This window comes from Hyla sarda, chromosome 1 (assembly GCF_029499605.1).
Source record: "Hyla sarda isolate aHylSar1 chromosome 1, aHylSar1.hap1, whole genome shotgun sequence".
NCBI lineage: Eukaryota > Metazoa > Chordata > Amphibia > Anura > Hylidae > Hyla > Hyla sarda.
In genome coordinates, this window is record NC_079189.1 from 134,303,124 (window position 1) to 134,323,966 (window position 20,843).

A 20,843-nucleotide genomic window follows, 5' to 3' on the forward strand; every position below is an offset into this window, starting at 1 on the left:
CCATTACCAAAAGTAGCATACCATTACCATACCATGCCATTATCAAAAGTAGCATACCATTACCATACCATACCATTACCAAAAGTAGCATACCATTACCATACCATACCATTACCAAAAGTAGCATACCATTACCATACCATACCATTACCAAAAGTAGCATACCATTACCATACCATTACCAAAAGTAGCATACCATTACCATACCATACCATACCATTACCAAAAGCAGCATACCATTACCATACCATGCCATTACCAAAAGCAGCATACCATTACCAAAAGTAGCATACCATTCATTGACCCCCATTACAGTGTACGCAACAAACATTTTACTGTATTTGCCGAGACTGTATGATCCCTAGCGTCTATGGGCAAGTGTATACATTGAATATTTTCCAGAGTAGACAGTGAACAAGCACCACAAAATTGTTCAACTGCCTACTATTTGTAACATCAAAAGCCCTAAAACTTCCTCCATGGCCAGACATAGCAGCCAATCATGTTAACTAGCTGTTCAGAAAAAAAAAAAAAAAAAAAAACACAAGGCCCTTTTACTGTTAGATAATGCTCTTAAGGCTATGTTCACATGGCGGAATGTCTGCACAGAATTCCACGGGATTATTCTGCACAGACATTCCACTGCAGCAGAGTCCCATTGATTTCAATGTGATTCTGCTGCACTGTGCATACGGCGGAATAGAAAGAAAATATACTAGAAAAAAAGATTTGGCTATCTCTCTGCGGCTTCCGTTCAGAAATGACGGCCCGTGTTTTCCGGGCAGACATTCTGCACATTTTCGGCTGTGTGAACCTGGCCTAAAGTGTTGCAATTATTAGTTTAACAGAACCATTTGTGTCCAGTGTAAAAGGCAGTGATATCAGATGACACCAGAGAAAACAATCATTAGTCGGCTGACCCCTGGTATAGTGTGGTCCTATAAATCATTGCATTTTAACAGTACAGTGTCCTATAAAGAGAAGGGGATGTGCTGACAATTTTAGATGTGAATGGCCCAAAAAAAGGATCTAGCTCTCATGCATGCAGATCCATTCTCAATAACTGGGCTGTCCCAAAGGGTCCTTTAAACAATTGCTGATCAACTAGTTGGTCGGCACTCATCATCTGTCCATATCAAAGCGCCACTTTGTTTGGATTCATAAAGAGACCCTTTTTGTGCTTACACTTTTAAAGACATAGTTATAACCAGTATAATCCTGGATAAAATGAGACTTGATCACATGAAAACCTGTACAAATGAAAAGTTGTGTCTGACAAAGACAACATCTCTTCTCTAGCCTGCTATTTTCACTGAAGGAAGTCACATGCAATGCATGGACTCACCAATTCTGCCAGAGCAGCATTTTGTTTTGGCTCATGGAGTCTTAAGAGAGTTATTCCTCTATGTGACATATATATGCCCAAACAGATAGCATATGACCAAGGGCTGTTGTGGTGAGGCAACCTCTATAAACCCTTTTAAACACTACATTACTGAATTGTAGATGTATATTACCATATTGTAGATGTAAAGACCTATACTGCAAGTAAATTTATAATGCTGCCCCATGAACTTGCATTGCATCATATTGCTTCCTAAAACTGGTAGTACACGTGAAAGCAAAGAGCTATTTCTCCCAAAAACCCCTACAAACATGCAGGATCGTTCAGCCAAGCATGCATGTTTATTTTAATAGAGAGAGCTGCTGACAGATACCACTGGCAGCACTGAACTCCCTGGGAAACATAATATCGGTCCCCAACAACAAACCGTCCAAGAGGGACGGGATTGGGTTAACATACATATAAATATACACATACATACATACACATATATACACTGCTCAAAAAAATAAAGGGAACACTTAACACAATGCAACTCCAAGTCAATCACACTGTCCACTCAGAAAGGAGTGGTTCTGCATGTGGTGACCACAGACCACCTCAGTTCCTATGCTTCCTGGCTGGTGTTTTGGTCACTTTTGAATGCTGGCAGTGCTTTCACTCTAGTGGTAGCATGAGATGGAGTCTACAACCCACACAAGTGGCTCGGGGAGTGCAGCTCATCCAGGATGGGACATCAATGCGAGCTGTGGCAAAAAGGTTTGGTGTGTCTGTCAGCGTAGTGTCCATAGCATGGAGGCACTACCAGGAGACAGGCCAGTATATCAGGAGACATGGAGGAGCACTGCCAGAGCACTGCATAATGACCTCCATCAGGCCACAAATGTTAATGTGTCTACTCAAACAGTCAGAAACAGACTCCATAAGGGTGGTATGTGGGTCTGACATCCACAGGTGGGGATTTTGCTTACAGCCCAACACTGTGCAGGACGTTTGGCATTTGTTAGAGAACACCAAGATTTGCAAATTGGTCACTGGTGCCCTGTGCTCTTCACAGATGAAAGCAGGCTCACACTGAGCACATGTGACAGACATGCCCGAGTCTGAAGACGCCGTGGAGAACGTTCTGCTGCCTGCAACATCCTCCAGCATGAACAGTTTGGCGGTGGGTCAGTAATGGTGTGGGGTGGCATTTCTTTGGGGAGGCCACACAGCAATCCATGTGCTTGCCAGAGGTAGCCTGACTGCCATTAGGTAACGAGATGAGATCCTCAGACCCCTTGTGAGAACATATGCTGGTGCGGTTGGGCCTGGGTTTCTCCTAATACAAGACATTGCTAGACCTCATGTGGCCAGAGTGTGTCAGCAATTCCTGCAAGAGGAAGACATTGATGCTTTGGACTGGCCTGCCCATTCCCCAGACCTGAATCCGATTGAGCACATCATGTCTCGCTCCATTCACCAATGCCACGTTGCACCACAGACTTTCCAGGAGTTGGCGGCTGCTTTAGTCCAGGTCTGGGAGGACATCCCTCAGGAGACCATCCGCCACCTCATCAGGAGCATGCCCATACATTGTAGGGAGGTAATAGGGGCACGTGGAGGCCACACACACACTACTGAGCCTCACTTTTTACTTGTTTTAAAGAACATTACATTAAAGTTGGATCAGCCTGTAGTGTGGTTTTCCACTTTGATTTTGAGTGTGACTCCATATCCAGACCTCCATGGGTTGATAAATTTGTGTTGATAATTTTTGTGTGATTTTGTAGTCAGCACATTTAACTATGTAAAGACTAAAGTATTTCATATGACTAGTTTATTCATTCAGATCTAGGATGTGTTATCTTAGTGTTCCCTTTATTTTTTTTGAGCAGTATATACAGTGACCTCTCGACCTACGATGGCCCCGACATACGATAATTTCAACATGAGATGGCCTCTCAGAGGCCATATGTTGAAGGCAGCATCAGGATACGATGCTTTTTTATGTTGGGGCCATCGCATAAACGACTATCCGGCAGCGCTGACTGCCATCCGGCAGCGCTGACTGCCACCGGATAGCCGTTTATGGTGCCTCGTGAGCTCTGGTGATGTCTCTTACCTGTCCTCGGGGCTCCGGCGAGTCCTCTTCGGGATCCCCTGCATCATCGGCGCTCTCCATCGTCGCTGCGCACGCCATCCCGTCATCTAATAGGAACGGCGTGCGTAGCGACGTGATGGCGGCGACGCAGAGCGCGGATGCCGGGGAAGCAGAGGCCTTGCCGGAGCGTTGGGGACGCGGCGACAGCAATGGACGGCGACATCCTGGGCAGCGGTGATGGTCCGGAGTGGCGGGGACAGGTGGGTACAACTTCCTCTAACAGTGGTCTACAACCTGCGGACCTCCAGATGTTGCAAAACTACAACACCCAGCATGCCCGGACAGCCAACGGCTGTCCGGGCATGCTGGGTGTTGTAGTTTTGCAACATTTGGAGGTCCGCAGGTTGTAGACCACTGTCCTATACTTTACATTGCACGGATCCCTCAACATGCGATGGTTTCAACAAACGATGGTCCGTTTGGAACGGATTACCATCGTATGTTGAGGGACCACTGTATATATAATTTTGAGCCATCAAAATTGCTGCCTGCTCTTATCAAAGGTCAAAGAGTAGCCTGTAAGTGTCCAGAAGGCAGGCTCCTGGTAGGTGCATAGATCACCCTGTACAGGTCTCTCTGGTCCCTTCCCTGAGCTAGGAGTGAAAGCTTTAGCTTCCAATCAGAAGGCAGCTAAATCTGTGACCTACTGCTGTAAGAGGGGGTGACAATAGAACAAATAAGATTTTTCTACAGACAACAGATAAGGTTCCACTACCTACATAACAGAACGTGTACTCTTCTCAACTTTATAGGCACAAAAAGCCTGTTACAGAAGGTTTGGGTTTCATGCGAGAAGGAACTCAGCACAGAATCCCTATGTCCAGTGAGATTTTTGCGAAAGTTTGTTTGATCTCATAGATAGGATGGTGTCATTGGCTTTTTATAGACGGTTAATGTAGAAAGTTATGATAGCATCCATAAGCCCTGATAATGACTTATTCTAGCCAAATATATATTACTGCACTCAGCTCCCCTTGCTCCAGAACAGTGGTCTTTAACCTGTGGCACTTAAGCTGTTGCCTACCTATCATTCCCAGCATGCCCTGACAGCTGTAGGCAACAGATTGAAGCGAAAGTCTCTAGAGCATGCTGTCTTCAGACAATGCAACATGCTTAAATAATAGATCTAAAAGAGTACAATGTCTTCATACTTCATAATTATGGACTCAAGTGTGGTGAATACAATGGCCCAGTATGCTGCACTACATTAAATGTAAAGCTATAATGATGTCCGTTATTAAAGAGTTAGGTGTGGTATAAACTCTATATACAAACATATAAACTCCATATACTCTACATACTGAAACATCTGCAGCTATTAGAAAGGAAACATATTATCAATGAGACAAGTGACTGTTATGAAGCATATAGTTACTGGACAAACTATGAAGCACAGTGGAGCAGCCTCTTGTACCACTCTTGGTAGTGCCAGTGGTCTATTCATCCAGCCCTATACACATTTATAATAAACACTAGGAAACCATCAGAGATTTCTTTGTTATATCCAACGTCATTTGTGAATGATAAGTCATTACTGGCAGAGGGCAAAGGTTGCATGTAAGGATGGACTTACAAAAGATGCACTGTTGCCAAGAGATAAGATGCCAAACAGAGCCAGTCTGTGTAAAGGTATTCCTACATACAACAAAAAGAGGCAAGTTTCAACCACATGTCTATGACAATTCTTACCAGAAGAAATGAAAACCCTGACTACATTGCTCCAGGAATTTGTGTTTTCCATGTGCCCACTAAAATAATGCCGCTGGTTTTTGAACATAATGTGATAGGAAAACAATTTTGGTCTTTCATAGGATCCCCCAAGAATCCTCTTGAAAAGGAGAAAAGCAATTTGCATTGGAATCTCCAGTGTTAAAGAAACCGAGAAGAAGTCAATAATAAATCATTGACACATTAGGTTACATCTGTATATCGACAGAGAAGAATAACCTACTGTATCACTCTTCAGCACAGTCATGCACATACAAATTGTAATTTATGGGAGGTTTGTTGTCTCATAACTCAGTGCTTGGCATAATGTCCATAAATATAACACAACCTGCACATTTTCTGTCCCTTGAGCCAATGCCCAGGAGAGCAGAAGTAAATATCACAAACCCTTATTTATGGCTTCAAAGTATTATTCAGCTATTAAGTACTTTACAACATCCGCATATTGGAATACTAAAACATTTCCCAGCATATCATTGCCTTTAGATGACAGGGACAGAAACGTCTGGATTTTACAGTGAGAATACCAGCCACATAGTACTATATAAAAGGCTCTGTTCACACTTGCATTAGGAGGTTCTATAAGGATTGCTGTCAAGCTTTCTTTACAGTAAAAATATTATTTGTATTGATATTCTTGTTGTCCAAATACAAGAACCTCTACAGACCTTACTTGGATTCAGTTATAAAGTGCCAACATAATCCCTCACATTATATGCAGAACATAAGCTGACAGTCCCCCTAGGACCAACTTATAGTAAATGAATGATCATTAAATGATAACATCTGAATATTTCAGCTCCTGAAGGCAACACATTACAATGCAGGATACAAGTAAGCTGTAAATAAAGTAGCATTTTATTACATTATATCCTTTTCCTAATATGTATGAGTAAGGGTGCTATATGCTCCTGAAACATGTTATTTCACCTCCAATGTTTTCAATCCTGCACGATCTTATGGAATAAATAACTGAATATTTTTATTTGCACTGGAGTTTACTTGCTTTTTAATATATAAAAATTAAATACACAGGGTTTCACCTTCCCCTTCTGTTACTTTATTCCCACCACAACTTTTAAGCACTTGCTGGAACTTTAATACGTTGCTAAGCAACAGGCAGATAGTGGAGGATGCTGAAAGCGGCTCCAGCATTTCCTGAGATACAGTAATACGCTCCAAAATCAACCTGAATGTTACCAGACGCTGGAAATCCTACGGCTCACAACAGTATTTGTTACAACTAGTGGCACCAAGACAGCACAACTCACAACAAGCACACAATAAAGTGTTAGTGAAGAGAATGTCCATATTAGTGGATTACTAAACAAGATAGATTTCTATCTATTTCCATGAAAATGCTACATGGGGAATATATAAAAACAATATAAACCCTGTCACAATTTTGCTTCAATGTATCTTATAAACAGTGGCTCTGTAGCTGTCACAGTCATCCTACAACACTGGGATCCTGGGTTCACATCCCAAAAAAGATCTCTATGTCTTCCTTGTGTTTACATGAGTTAACTTAAGGTGCTTCAACTATATGATAAATTAATACACTGCCCAAAAAATAAAGGGAACACAAACAACACAATGTAACTCAATTTCACATGCAGTTGTGCAAATGGAACAGACAACAGGTGGAAATTATAGCCAGTTAGAAAGACACCCCCAATAAAGGAGTGGTTCTGCATGTGGTGACCACAGACCACTTCTCAGTTCCTATGCTTCCTGGCTGATGTTTTGGTCACTTTTGAATGCTGGCGGTGCTTTCACTCTAGTGGTAGCATGAGATGGAGTCTACAAGCCACCCAAGTGGCTCAGATAGTGCAGCTCAACCAGGATGGCACATAAATGCAAGCAGTGACAAGAAGGTTTTCTGTGTCTGTCAGCGTAGTATCCAGAGCATGGAGGCGCTACTAGGAGACAGGCAGTACATCAGGAGAGGAGGAGGCCGTAGGAGGGCAACCACCCACAGCAGCCAGACGGCTACCTCCGCCTTTGTGCAAGCAGGAACACTGCCAGAGCCCTGCAAAATGACCTCCAGCAGGCCACAAATGTGCATGTGCCCACTCAAACGGTAAGAAACATACTCCATAAGGGTGTTATGAGGTCCCGGCGTCCCTAAGTGGCAGTTGTGCTTACAGCCCAACACCATGCAGGATGTTTGGCATTTGCCAGAGAACACAAAGATTAGCAAATTCGTCACTGGTGCCCTGTGCTCTTTACAGATGAAAGCAGGTTCACACTGAGCACATGTGACAGACGTGACAGAGTCTGGAGATGTCGTGGAGAACGTTCTGCTGCCTGCAACATTCTCCAGCATGACCAGTTTGGCGGTGGGTCAGTAATGGTGTGGGGTGGCATTTCTTTGGGGGGCCGCACAGCCCTCCATGTGCTTGCAAGAGGTAGCCTGACTGCCATTAGGTACCTAGATGAGATCTTCAGACCCCTTATGAGACCATATACTGGTGCGGTTGGCCCTGGGTTCCTCCTAATGCAAGACAATGCTAGACCTCATGTGGCTGGAGTGTTTCAGCAGTTCGTGCAAGAGGAAGGCATTGATGCTATGGACTGGCCCGCCCGCTCCCCAAACCTGAATCTGATTGAGCACATTTGGGACATCATGTCTTGCTCGGTCCACCAATGCCGATGCTTTAGTACAGGTCTGGAAGGACATCCCTCAGGAGACCATCCACCACCCCATCAGGAGCATGCCCAGGCATTGTAGGGAGGTCATACGGGCACGTGGAGACCACACACTACTGAGCCTCATTTTGACTTGTTTTAAGGACATTACATCAAAGTTGGATCAGCCTGTAGTGTGGTTTTCCACTTTGATTTTGAGTGTGACTCCATATCCAGACCTCCATGGGTTGATAAATTTGATTTCCATTGATCATTTTTGTGTGATTTTGTTGTCAGCACATTCAACTATGTAAAGATGAAAGTTTCATACGATTAGTTCATTCATTTAGATCTAGGATGTGTTCTCTTAGTGTTCCCTTTATTTTTTTGAGCAGTGTACATTTTCTAAGGAATTGGCCTTAGGATGCAGACCACCACCTACAGCAAATCTTCACAGACCCAGCCACGTAATTTCCGAATTTATAGCAAAAGTCTAAAAAATAACCTATTTCCTTTCATTTGCAGGAATTTTAGCATATAGGTGGGTCTATCACATGCGATCTGATTAAACAGGCTGTGGTAGACATATGTAAGTAAGAGCTTGTCCACATATGTCCTCTTTTCCCTCTGGTGCTTGCTAAAAAGCACCGGAGAAAAGCTGATGCTAGAACTGACCCCATTCATTTGAATGGGACAAGTCACATTCATCCGGCATCTCAATTTAGACGCTGGATGATTGGACTCGCTGGACTGCACTGGACAGGGGAACGCAGCTTGCCATCCATCAGGACAGGAGAAATTTTGCAAAATGTCCGCCTAAAAAACACGGATTAACATTTTACATTTCTGCTGAAGCTAGGACCACTTGGAAATATGTAGTCTCCATAGATGGCAATGCATTTCCGAGCAGATTCTGTCAAGATGGGAAATACCTGCCATGGAAATTGCGCCATGTACACTGTGTTGCAAATTTCCACTGAAACAAATGGTATGAAAAATAAGGGGCTGCACTGAAATTTCCTAGCAGCATTACTCCACTCATCTGAACATGGCCTCAGCAGGAAAAGCAGGACTCCCAGGCTGTCACTAAGAGTCCTGGCAGCAATTAAGCAGCTTTCTATATGATGCTAAAAGTGACCTTATAGAAAAACTCTATAGAGAAGACATGTGCTGTGAAACAGTGGAGCAGTGCCCATAGCAACCATCCAGATTCCAGCTTCAATTTTTAGAGGCCTTTTTAGAAATTAAAGGTGAAATCTAGTCAGTTGCAATGGGCAACTGCTCTACTGTTTCTCTGCACAATGTTTGATAAATCTCCCTTTAACCCTAAGCTCTGCATATCTTCTATCATAAACTTATATAGGATAGTGTAACAGATCTCACAAATCCACTTAAAGGGGTACTCCGGTGGGGAAAAATAATGTCATATCAACTGGTGCCAGAAAGTTAAACAGATTTGTAAATAAGTTCTATTACAAAATGTGGGTATCTCGTCTTTCTATGGTGAAATGGAGGTTCTATAGGTAAAAGGCAGAATCTTAATCCAGTACTTATCAGCTGCTGTATACTACAGTGTAAGTTGTGTAGTTCTTTTGTCTGACTATAGTGCTCTCCGCTGACACCTCTGTCTGTGTCAGGAACTGTCCAGAGTACAAGCAAATCCCCATAGCAAACCTATCCTGCTTCGGACAGTTCCTGACATGGACAGAGGTCTCAGCAGAAAGCACTGAGGAAAGACTGACAAGAACAACTCAACTTCCTCTGGAGCATATAGCAGTTGATAAGTACTGGAAGATTGAGTTTTTTTTATAGAAGTAATTTACAAGACTGTTTAACTTTCTGGCACCAGTTGATTTGAAAGAAAATGTTTTTATAAATTCCACCAGATTACCCATTTAAGGTGAACTCCACCCAGGTTTCAGGTATGTACATTCCTCCTGGTCATGAATCAAACAGGAGAAAAGAGCATTCCTGTCATTTACGGAACAAGTCTGGACACAGGAGAGCAATTTATTAGCTGTGTAAAATATTGAAAAAAAAAACAAAATAGGTGGCGGGAGGGTTGGAAGTTATATCTCAAACTAAATCAGATTGATGATACACTAGGATTTGATGCACTGTTCTAAATCAGCCTCCTTACCCATACATACACAATTTACATATACACATTGTTATCAAATAGCATTATACCAGGACCAAATATTACCACCATACAGTAAGTATATGAATATTGTTATTGTATAACACGTACTACACAATGGCTGAAAATACTGCCACACCATGACTATTACTATAGACATTGACTCAATATTACCATACTGTTACTAATTAAAAAATAAAAATAAAAAACACTAAAGTCACACTACGGCAACTACAAGGACACAATCAAAACTTTTATCCCTTATACAAAGATCAACATTACAACCATACAGAGATCATAAAGTGCTATATACCAGTTCTATGGACCATATAGGGCAACTACAGTACAGTTACATTAGGTGACTCAGACAACGTCTTTTCTGCCTTGACCAGTCTTCTACTTTTCCAGTCTTTACCATCTGGCCCAAACCGCCATGAAATCTTCCAGCCACAACTTTATGCAGACTTTGCTGCCTAGATATCCTTGATTCCACACGATTATAGCACCCTCCTTACTATAGTAACCATTTACAGTCATGGCCGTAAATGTTGGCACCACTGAACTTTTTCTAGAAAATTAAGTATTTCTCACAGAAAAGGATTGCAGTAACACATGTTTTGCTATATACATGTTTATTCCCTTTGTGTGTATTGGCACTAAACCAAAAAAGTGAAGAAAAAAGAAAACTGGACATAATGTCACATCAAGCTACAACAATGGGCTGGACAAAATTATTGGCATCCTTTCAAAATTGTGGAAAAATAAGGTTGTTTCAAGCATGTGATGCTCCTTTAAACTCACCTGGGGCAAGTAACAGGTGTGGGCAATATAAAAATCACACCTGAAAGCAGATAAAAAGGAGAGAAGTTCACTTAGTCTTTGCATTGTGTGTCTGTGTGTGCCACACTAAGCATGGACAACAGAAAGAGGAGAAGAGAACTGTCTGAGGACTTGAGAACCAAAATTGTGGAAAAATATCAACAATCTTAAGGTTACAAGTCCATCTCCAGAGATCTAGATTTGCCTTTGTCCACACTGCACAACATTATCAAGAAGTTGGCAACCCATGGCACTGGATGTGGACGGTAGAGAAAAATTGATGAAAGGTGTCAATGCAGGATAGTCCGGATGGTGCATAAGCAACCCCAAACAAGTTCCATAGATATTCAAGCTGTTCTGCAGGCTCAGGGAGCATCAGTGTCAGCGCAAACTATCCGTCGACATTTAAGTAAAATAAAACGCTATGGTAGGAGACCCAGGAGGACCCCACTGCTGACACAGAGACATAAAAAAGCAAGACTACATTTCGCCAAAATGAACTTGAGTAAGCCAAAATCCTTCTGGGAAAACATTGTGGGCAAATGAGACCAAGATAGAGCTTTTTGGTAAAGTACATCATTCTACTGTTTACCGAAAATGGAATGAGGCCTACAAAGAAAAGAACACAGCACCTACAGTGAAATATAGTGGAGGTTCAATGATGATTTGTGGTTGTTTTGCTGCCTCTGGCACTGGGTGTCTTGAATGTGTGCAAGGCATCATGAAATCTGAGGATTACCAGAGGATTTTGGGTCTCCCTGTACAGCCCAGTGTCAGAAAGCTGGGTTTGCGTCCAAGATCTTGAGTCTTCCAGCAGGACAATGACCCCAAACATACATCAAAAAGCACCCAGAAATGGATGGCAACAAAGTGCTGGAGAGTTCTGAAGTGTCCAGCAATGAGTCCAGATCTAAATCCCATTGAACACCTGTGGAAAGATCTTAAAATTGCTGTTGGGAAAAGGCACCCTTCCAGTAATAGAGACCTGGAGCAGTTTGCAAGAGAAGAGTGGTCCAACATAGGTGTAAGAAGCTTATTGATTGTTACAGGAAGAGACTGATTTTAGTAATTTTTTCCAAAGGGTGTGCAACCAAATATTAAGTTAAGGGTGCCAATAATTTTGTCCAGCCCATTTTTGGAGTTTGGTGTGACATTATGTCCAATTTGGTTTTTTTCCTCCTTTTTTGGTTTAGTTCCAATACACACAAAGGTAATAAACAGGTGTATAGCAAAACATGTGTTACTGCAATCCTTTTCTGTGAGAAATACTTCATTTTCTAGAAAAATTTCAGGGGTGACAACATTTACGGCCATGAGTGTATAGTTACAGAGATAGCACCATTAAAAACAATAGTGCAAGAACAAAATAACACCAAACAAATAGTGCCCCAGACAGTAATAGTTTACCAACACACAATATACGCACTCCAAAAAGTAAGTGGTATCCTTTGTTCTACACACGGTAATACTATAATAATAAAGGCCACTTTAACGCCACCTACATAGTAATAATGCTACTTTGTCATCCCTCCCCACACAGTAGTATATTCTACAGTTGTTTCCCATACATAGTAATAATGTCCCTTTTGTGTGTCCAAGTTACCAATACATATATGACAGTAATAACTACCTTTCTCTGCTTAAACACATTAATATTGGCCCCCTCTATGCTACAGCACAGGAGAAATGCACACCCTTGTGACCTTTAGAATGTAAAAATGCATTCTTTGAGCTCTTAAAAAATAGTATTGTATTGCCTTGGGCACAAAGAGGTATGTTTCTACTGCTTAAGGGCAGAAAGCGGGTATGGAAGATAATATTTGCCTCATATTCATTCACCCATCCATTTTACTTCCCTTATTCATTTTTTTAATAAAACATGTAATCATTCCCTGTATTGTACAATTTCTTATCCTGCCTTTTTATGACATATCAGCTATTTATGGCACTGATTGCCAGTATCCTGGTGTGGCAGAGCTGATAGGACCTTAGCATATGCATCTTTACTTTGTAGATTTATTGCACTGTGTTGGGTAGGGGATGTCGCCTTTTTTCCTCTGCCTCCAATTCCAGGAGATTTTTAATATGTATACATTTTATTTGCTATACAAAATGTATTTTTATATTTACAACTTCCAAGTGACTCCGTTTTTGTATTTGTTAGTTTGTTCACTACGGAGATTACATATTCATCTATACTTTTTAGCAGAAAGCTTTATTCGTATAGTATTTCATTAAGACTGACCCTCACTCCTGTCTGTTATAGGTATATGTCATCTGCTCAAAAAAACAGAAACAACCACTCCTTGGTGCCTCCACACAATAAAATGCCCATTTTGGCCCCATTCTCCATAGTATGACAACTTGACTGTGGCCTGTTCTGGCCTATAAAGTCCACAGTCCAGAACAAGGGATAAAATACAGTAGACATCACTGCTCTACCTGCACCAGGGGGCTGACAACTTGTACATGGTTCTGGAACCGAAATCAGACGGTAGTTCAGGGCTGAAGTCACACAGTATCAGCAGTATATATTTACTATATACTCAGGGAAACATCCTGGAATATACCATACATGATAAACCCTGATTACATTTCTTTCAAAGCTTGTTGATAACTAAAATGGCCACCATTACAATTTTTACATCATTTGAAAAACACAGAATGCAAAGCTACATTGCTACAGGTTTTCGAAACTCTTACTTCCATGGAACTGTGAGATTTACCTTTCAGGCCTTCGGGAAAGACGGGCAACAACTTATATGTGAGTTAACATGGTAACCATATTGGTTTCTCAGAAACAGATATAACTAAGAGAAGAGTAGATCACAGGATTCTGTAGTAAATACCCAGTTTCAAAATGTGCTTCACAGAAGGGGTATAACAACTTAAAACTTAACATTTATTGTGCTAATTAAAGAACAGGACCCCACTGACAACAATACAAAACTGAAATCTCAGATTGAAATTACCCAGAGGTTCTCTACTGAGGCTGAGTTTCAAACTAAGGAATCTCAGCTAAAGAACACAGTTGAACGCTTTCAGTACCACCTCAAGGAAAGGAAACATAAACAGTTTGTCCGGGACCTCCAGGACTTCAAAGATAATAAGATATACGGGGTCCTTCCGAGAGGTGGTACTGTAGCGTCTGAGGAAGAGTACTCCTCCACAGAGACGGACGTCTCTGATTCGGATAAAGAGTCTCAGGGGAGGGGACGTGGTAAAGGTAGAGGTAGGGGCAGGAATAAACGTGGAGGTAGGGGGAATAATAGAGGCAATCGAGGAGGTTTACCTGCAACAAGTGACAGCTCTTTTTTAGAGCGCCAGAACCAATACACGGCGTACCCCCTACGCAATCGGAACGCCTAGCCCCGACTAACTCACAAATTATCAATCTATCCTCCCACTCCTTGACATCTGACGAAATGTGCATCCTCAGTAAGGGTCTTGGCTTTGTCCCCACAAACACCTTTAACAAATTTAACTGGGTTAAGGACCTGAACTTATTTACACGTAAACTACAATGGCATAAGCATTATCTGAACGTGGAGAGGAGGAGGGCTCTTGAACTGGGAGTGCCCAGGGATGTATTACAGGGCGCTGACATGCTGGTGGGCTTGCTATCAGAGAATGAGGCTACCAGTGGTCAGGGTCCTTTCACGACTCTCAGGAATAAGAGCACAAAGATGCCCCCGGCCGGGGATATCTCATGCATTGACGTTTTTTTGGGACTTGTGACTGGTGAACTTGAACAGATTCATTCTGACGGACATACCAATTTTAGACATGGGGAGATGATGGCCCTCCAGTCATTGGAACGTGACCAGTCCCTGACCATAAAACCCTCTGACAAGGGGGGTAACATTGTGGTCATGGACTGGTCACAGTACCGCGAAATGTGTCTCACTTTACTAGCGGACACCACCAGTTATGAGACTCTGGAGGGAAATCCCACAGAGGTCTATCTCTCTGAACTCAAACAAATAGTGGAGGGGGCCAAAGGCCTCAACTTACTGAGTGATGAAGAGATAGACTTTTTGGTACCCCGTTTTCCTCGGATCTCGACGTTCTATGCTTTACCCAAGGTCCACAAGGGCACATCTCCCATCAAGGGTCGTCCAATTGTCTCTGGTGTAGGAAACATCACTCAGAATGTGGGTATCTATATTGATAACATTCTAAAACCCTTTGTAATGGCATTACCTTCCTACACCAGAGACACTACAGACCTTTTGCAAAAATTGGATGGTTTATCCCTTGAGGGTGACTGCCTACTGGCGAGCATAGACGTCGAATCTCTGTACACCTCCATCCCACATGATCTTGGGATGGCAGCGGTTGACTTCTTCCTTCAAACAAGGGGTGTTCAATTTCACGCCCACAGCCGACTAGTTTCCGAACTTTTGCGCTTTACTCTCACCAGAAATTACTTCCTCTTTGATAGGCGTATTTACCATCAAACGCGGGGGACCGCGATGGGGAGCCCCTGCGCCCCCACCTATGCAAATCTCTACCTTGGGTGGTGGGAGGAATCGATTGTTTTTGGTGAGAGTCTTCTGCGCTATACGGAGCTGGTCGGTCTGTGGGCGCGCTATATTGATGATATATTCATTCTTTGGAATGGATCATCAATCCAGTTTAGAGAATTTGTGGATGCTCTTAATCAGAATGATCTGGGATTACGCTTTACTTTTGAGATTCACAAGGATCAGATCCCATTTCTCGATGTTCTGATCTCGAGAAATGACACTGGTGGATTGGACACTACAATATACCGCAAGCCCACATCCACAAATTCACTACTAAACTGGGATAGTCATCACCCCAGATCCGTCTGCCGAGGGATTCCGAAAGGACAGTACCTGCGCATTAAGCGCAACTGTTCTACAGATTCGGAGTTCAAAAAGCAGGCTGCTGACTTACGGAAGAGGTTCAGAGAACGGGGGTACCCCGATTGGGTGTTAAAGAAAGCATATCAGGAGGCTAGGAACAAAGAACGCAATTCACTCCTTGCACCCCGACAAAAAACATCAGATAAAGACATTACACGGATAGTAGCTACTTTTGACAGTGGCACCCCACAGGTCAGAGCCATTATTGAAAAGTATTGGCATGTCCTACTGATGGATAAAGATCTCCAGGAGGTCTTGGACACTCGCCCTCAGATTTCATTCCGGCGGGGTCGAAATCTGCGGGACAGACTTGTTCGCAGCCATTTCTCTAGACCCAATCAAGGACATACCTGGCTAGACCGCAGAATCAAGGGCTGCTTTAGTTGCAGTGGGTGTATTGCATGTAACCACATTGCAGTGACCAAGACCTTCAGGAGTTCCATCACAGGGAGCATATTCAACATCCGTGATTTCATAAATTGTCGGAGCAAGGGGGTGGTATACAAGGCCAACTGTATATGTGGTCTTGAGTATATCGGCAAAACCAAGCGTGAACTGAGAAGGAGGATAGGGGAGCATTTGAGGGATATCGCTAATCAAGCAGATAAACCCTTGGCAAGACATGTTTGTGACAGCCACGGGGGGGACCCAAAAGTGGTGACCTTTGTGGGGATTGAGCTGGTAAAACCCCCCCTTAGGGGAGGGGACTGGGACAAATTGATTTTGCAAAAAGAGGCCCAGTGGATTTTTCGTCTTCAGACTCAGTCCCCGAAAGGCTTAAATGAGAAATTAAGTTACGCATGTTTTTTATAGCTGAGATAGCTATATGGTCATTTTGAACCTATACCCTCTTGCCCTGTCACTCCATCACTTGGCCTATCTCTATGGTTCCTCCGCCATTCACACCCGTGCAATTTTTATGTTCAATTTTTATGTTCTATTTCTACTACAATGACTTACTCACTCGGTACTCTGAACCTACCTGTCTGAAGGTATATATTTTTTCAGTTGACCGACACTGACTAACATGTCCCCAATTAGTAGGATTGTACTACCTCTATGTTTTACTTACCACTAATGTCCCAGATCCAGCCCCCAAAAATACTCAATCTGTCATTGTTTACATAGTTGCGGACGACGCCTGCACTTATTATGGTGTCGCCAGGCAACGGCAGACGCTCCGCTCTGTAATGTTGACGCGCCCCCGGAAGTGATGCAGACTCACTAGCGTGACGTCAGCATCCGGTAGTGGCGCGCGATTCGAGCGTAGCAGCGTCTGACTAAGTAAGTGCTATAAGAGGGCTCCTCTTTCGCTGATCAAACCAGCGGAAAACAGACGCCATAGCTGTGCATTCTGCCACTACAGATGCCAGCATCTCGCAGACCGCCACTGTGGGTCACGTGAGTCAATACCCAGGAGCAGGGCTCTGCTCTGGGTCATTAGCACATCGCTACTCCCTGCACTATTACTTGCTTTTGAGGGGTGCCTAAACGGATGGGATGTATTTGCGGTGTGCTTTATTGTGTTTACTTTATATGGTGCACTTTATTGTAATTGTTGCACCTTTTTGGCCTCGGCTTGTATCTTACACTCTGTATCACTAAGTTGGAGTTTATATTTGTGACATTGGCTGTTGATGCTCTGTAGCCCCTGACGAACCCAGTGATTTGGGGGAAACGCGTTGGGCGGGCGGGCTGACTATTTCTTACTACAGGGATTGACAAAGGGGTAGACCGGGGCAGGGGTCGTCCTTTCTAGGACGAGTGCCCCGACAGTTCCCTGAGCGAGCAGGGGTAGTGGCACGACATCTCCCTGATAGGGTATACTAGGGCCACAGCCCTACCCTCCCTGGTCTCTTATTGTTTATCCCCTATCACTCCCTTACCATCACCTTGGCCAAGTGACTGACTCAGATTGCTGTCCACATTCTATGGCCTCTGGGTCCGGTGTGACTACTTTTTCTGTTGTATTGTTGTCAGTGGGGTCCTGTTCTTTAATTAGCACAATAAATGTTAAGTTTTAAGTTGTTATACCCCTTCTGTGAAGCATATAACTAAGAGAAGTCTAAAGACGTGAGACACTTTGGCAACCTCTATGATGAGCAGGGTCCCAATCACATGGTAAACTATGCCAATATACATTCTCTTGCAGCAGATCGGTTTTCATATATCACTGCCAAACCTATAGCAAAATTACTAGGTAAATGATTATAGACCCCACATTTCCTGTCCAAAGAATTTGCACATTTTCAGCCAATCGGGCTGGCCCTGGGGTTCTGCCTGTGTGTGCGTTTCCCCAAACATAGGGATTAGTGTGTGACAAAAGTGGTGCTGACTCATGGGATCAATTATAATTCAGGAGAACGCTCACATTAACCCTTGTACGACCTAGAGCCATAACCACCTCAGATCACACCATTACAAGCACTATATTCACCACTACAAAAGGTTAAAACTCCAAAGCACAGATGGATAATGCAAAATTAAATGAAGCAGAATGGAATATTGAGAGAAAATGGAGGCATGCTTTAGGTACCCAATCGACACACAACATATTTTATTCCCATCACCATGGAAACCTACTCATCACCGTTTGTGGAGACAGCTTTTTTCAGTGGTCAGATAATAAAACTTTTGAACATATCAAAAAAGATCCCAAAAGTTAGATGAAAAGCAACAGAAGTAAGCAAGTAGATGTTATGTTTATTTGTAGATTTACACTTAAAAAAAAAAAAACATGGAAATATCGCTCCAATATAAAGACCTTTGAGCAATTCTGTTGCTAAGGAAACACAGTAAGAGCCCCTCCAAAATAAATGAAATAAGTACAAGATCACAATCAACATATACCATCTGCTGTCACTTGACGCCTACTAATGTAATCAGAATTTCATATTACAGAGGCATCAATAGAGTAAAAGACAATTCAAAAGAAATTGCGTCTACCAGCCACGTACCACAACAACTTTTCTTTCTATGGTACAAATCAGATAGTCATTTGTAAGGTTCTACATGCAGAAACTCATACTCACATAGTGCTTCTCCTGCTGGCCCATAATTCCATGGCTAGATGAGAATGCAAGCGGTTTCATAATGAGGTAACACAGGCCAAGGTGAATTTATACATTGTGGGTAAATATCGGAAGAAATGCGAGAATCACATCCACAGACCAGCAGCAAAACGCAACAGCAGGCAAGAGCAACCACCTCAAGACCATCCGAGGCAAAGGGAGAAAGGATGAGCTGGGAAGCGTCGGACTATTTTTCAGCTCCACAGTCCTCACAACAGCATCTGTCTCCATGTTTTACAATGCTGGGAGCCACAGCATCTCTGAATGCAAAGTGACTAATGAAATCTTATCCATCCAGCATTCTTTCAGAGAGGCAAGACCATAGCTGAAACTGAAGAATAGGAGGAAAAGAAGGAGGAGGAGGAGGAGGAGGGGGAGGATTGGAAGTGGCGGGGGTGAGGGGTGAAGAGAAGAAAAAAAAAAAGAAAAGGAAAGGGAAAAAAATGGCTGACCGCCCACAGAGTCCTTTCCAAAAGGCTTAATATTGTATTAGATTAGTCCGAATAGAAGACAGCCCCTAAGTGAGCAGCCTGGCATTGCGGATACAGTATTCCAGCTTGATTTGCAGGCTTACAGACACGAGCTGCCATGCAGAGACATTACATAGTGTGGTAGCAGCTAATGCATGCATGGATGTGTGTATGTATGGGAGGGGGCCCAGGGCAGAGTGTGCTGAAGAACCTCCTCCCTGGATGCTAGTGCTGTGGTCTGATCACTGACCAGTGGGCTCGGCTATGCTCAACTAACCAAGTTTGCACAATTAATCATAGCAGTGTGACATTGATAGACGTTGCATTTACTGATCCCCCATCCCTGTGATATCCAACAAGCGTATCTCTACCCCAAAGAATCCCTGGCATTACAGCACCGCACAAACACACATCTACTATCCCCTCCTCTCCAACACCCAGAGTCAGAATGTAATACGCCAATATAATTACATTATTGTGCTTACTTTGGAGGACCATGGCTGCAGGCAGTTGGCATAGCAACGCACAAGGAAAGCCATTTCCTGGGTAGCGAGAAGGCTTCCTTTTCTAAATAAGAAATAAATTCCTCTTAGGAAGGGATCGGCATTGCTGCTTCCTGCCGAAAAAAACAAGTGACTGCAGTGTGTTCTCCTAACCTGCACAGAACGTGCAGGGCTAGTGATGTAACAGTAAGCAGAATTCTCCCCTTAGAGTCTTCTCTCCTCATATTCTGAAATATTCAACTCACATGAAAGGCGCATTCCTCCAGAATCGCCCCCTCACGTTCTTAACTCTTTCAGGTAGCAAAAAATGGACAAGTCAGATAAGCAGTGGCAGCCTCCGATCCGTGTTACAGCAGCTTTTAGAGGGAGGGATTCCTGGGAACACAGGCTTCTATATCAGTCCAATGAAGTCAAGGTAATGAGTAGAACCAAGTGAGAAATCATCCAAAAAGGTGCTCCCCCTCCAAAATGAAGAGTGTGGCACACCCATGCTCTGACACTGCATTGGCACAGTCTACAATGGCCAATTCCTCACAGCCTGCCATCGCTATGGATGTCCTTCAGCACTTAAAAGGTTAAAAGGCTCTTACCTTGCTTGCTTCACCTCTGACTCACTCCCACAGACCCACCAAATAAAAATCCAGCATTAAATATGCAGCAGAATCCTGGCAGCACGGCAGAGGGGGTTTTATTTGAGCTGCCAGTGGTAGGATGGGTGAGTGGTAAAAGGAGGTTAGCAATGCAATGTAACATTGTAACATTTCCTCCTGTATATGAAGCAGTTAATGAGGATGATGCTACCAAGCATGAAGGCGTAGTACCACTTCATGTCCTTCCACCTCCAGCCTTGTAATCGCTAAGCTTTTATATGCCTGAGATGCCCCATAAAGCTAACATACTAATAGGGCACTAAAGTAGCAGCACCAGCAAGCAGTTTATTTTTAAGGCGTGCACTAGGCATAAAACACACTAGATGTATGCACATTAGGACTGCAAGAAGCATCTGCAAACCAAACCTGAAATTCTGGCTTGAATGTGGTCCAAGCCCCCCCCCCCAAAAAAAAAAAATTTAAAAAAAATAAAAAAAAAACACCATGCCTT

At 43.1% G+C, this 20,843-nt stretch overlaps 1 protein-coding gene across 13 annotated transcripts in view; it reads right to left on the reverse strand.

Annotated features, from left to right (window-relative positions):
* The window catches only part of RAPGEF2 (Rap guanine nucleotide exchange factor 2), a 294,507-nt gene that overhangs the window by 51,219 nt on the left and 222,445 nt on the right, over positions 1-20,843 (reverse strand). Inside the window, exon 1 of one of the 13 annotated variants that reach the window (XM_056561632.1) lies at positions 20,333-20,449. The exons of 8 other annotated variants lie outside the window; for them this stretch is intronic. Coding sequence is in view for 3 of the 5 variants with exons in the window: in XM_056561606.1 (XP_056417581.1) it covers positions 18,731-18,790 (60 nt within the window). In the remaining 2 variants the exon portion in view is untranslated. Of the gene's footprint in view, positions 1-18,730; positions 19,540-19,724; positions 19,963-19,987; positions 20,276-20,332; positions 20,450-20,843 lie in introns of those variants that run through there. 4 more of the 13 variants (XM_056561622.1, XM_056561615.1, XM_056561642.1 and 1 more) reach the window with 4 other exon arrangements.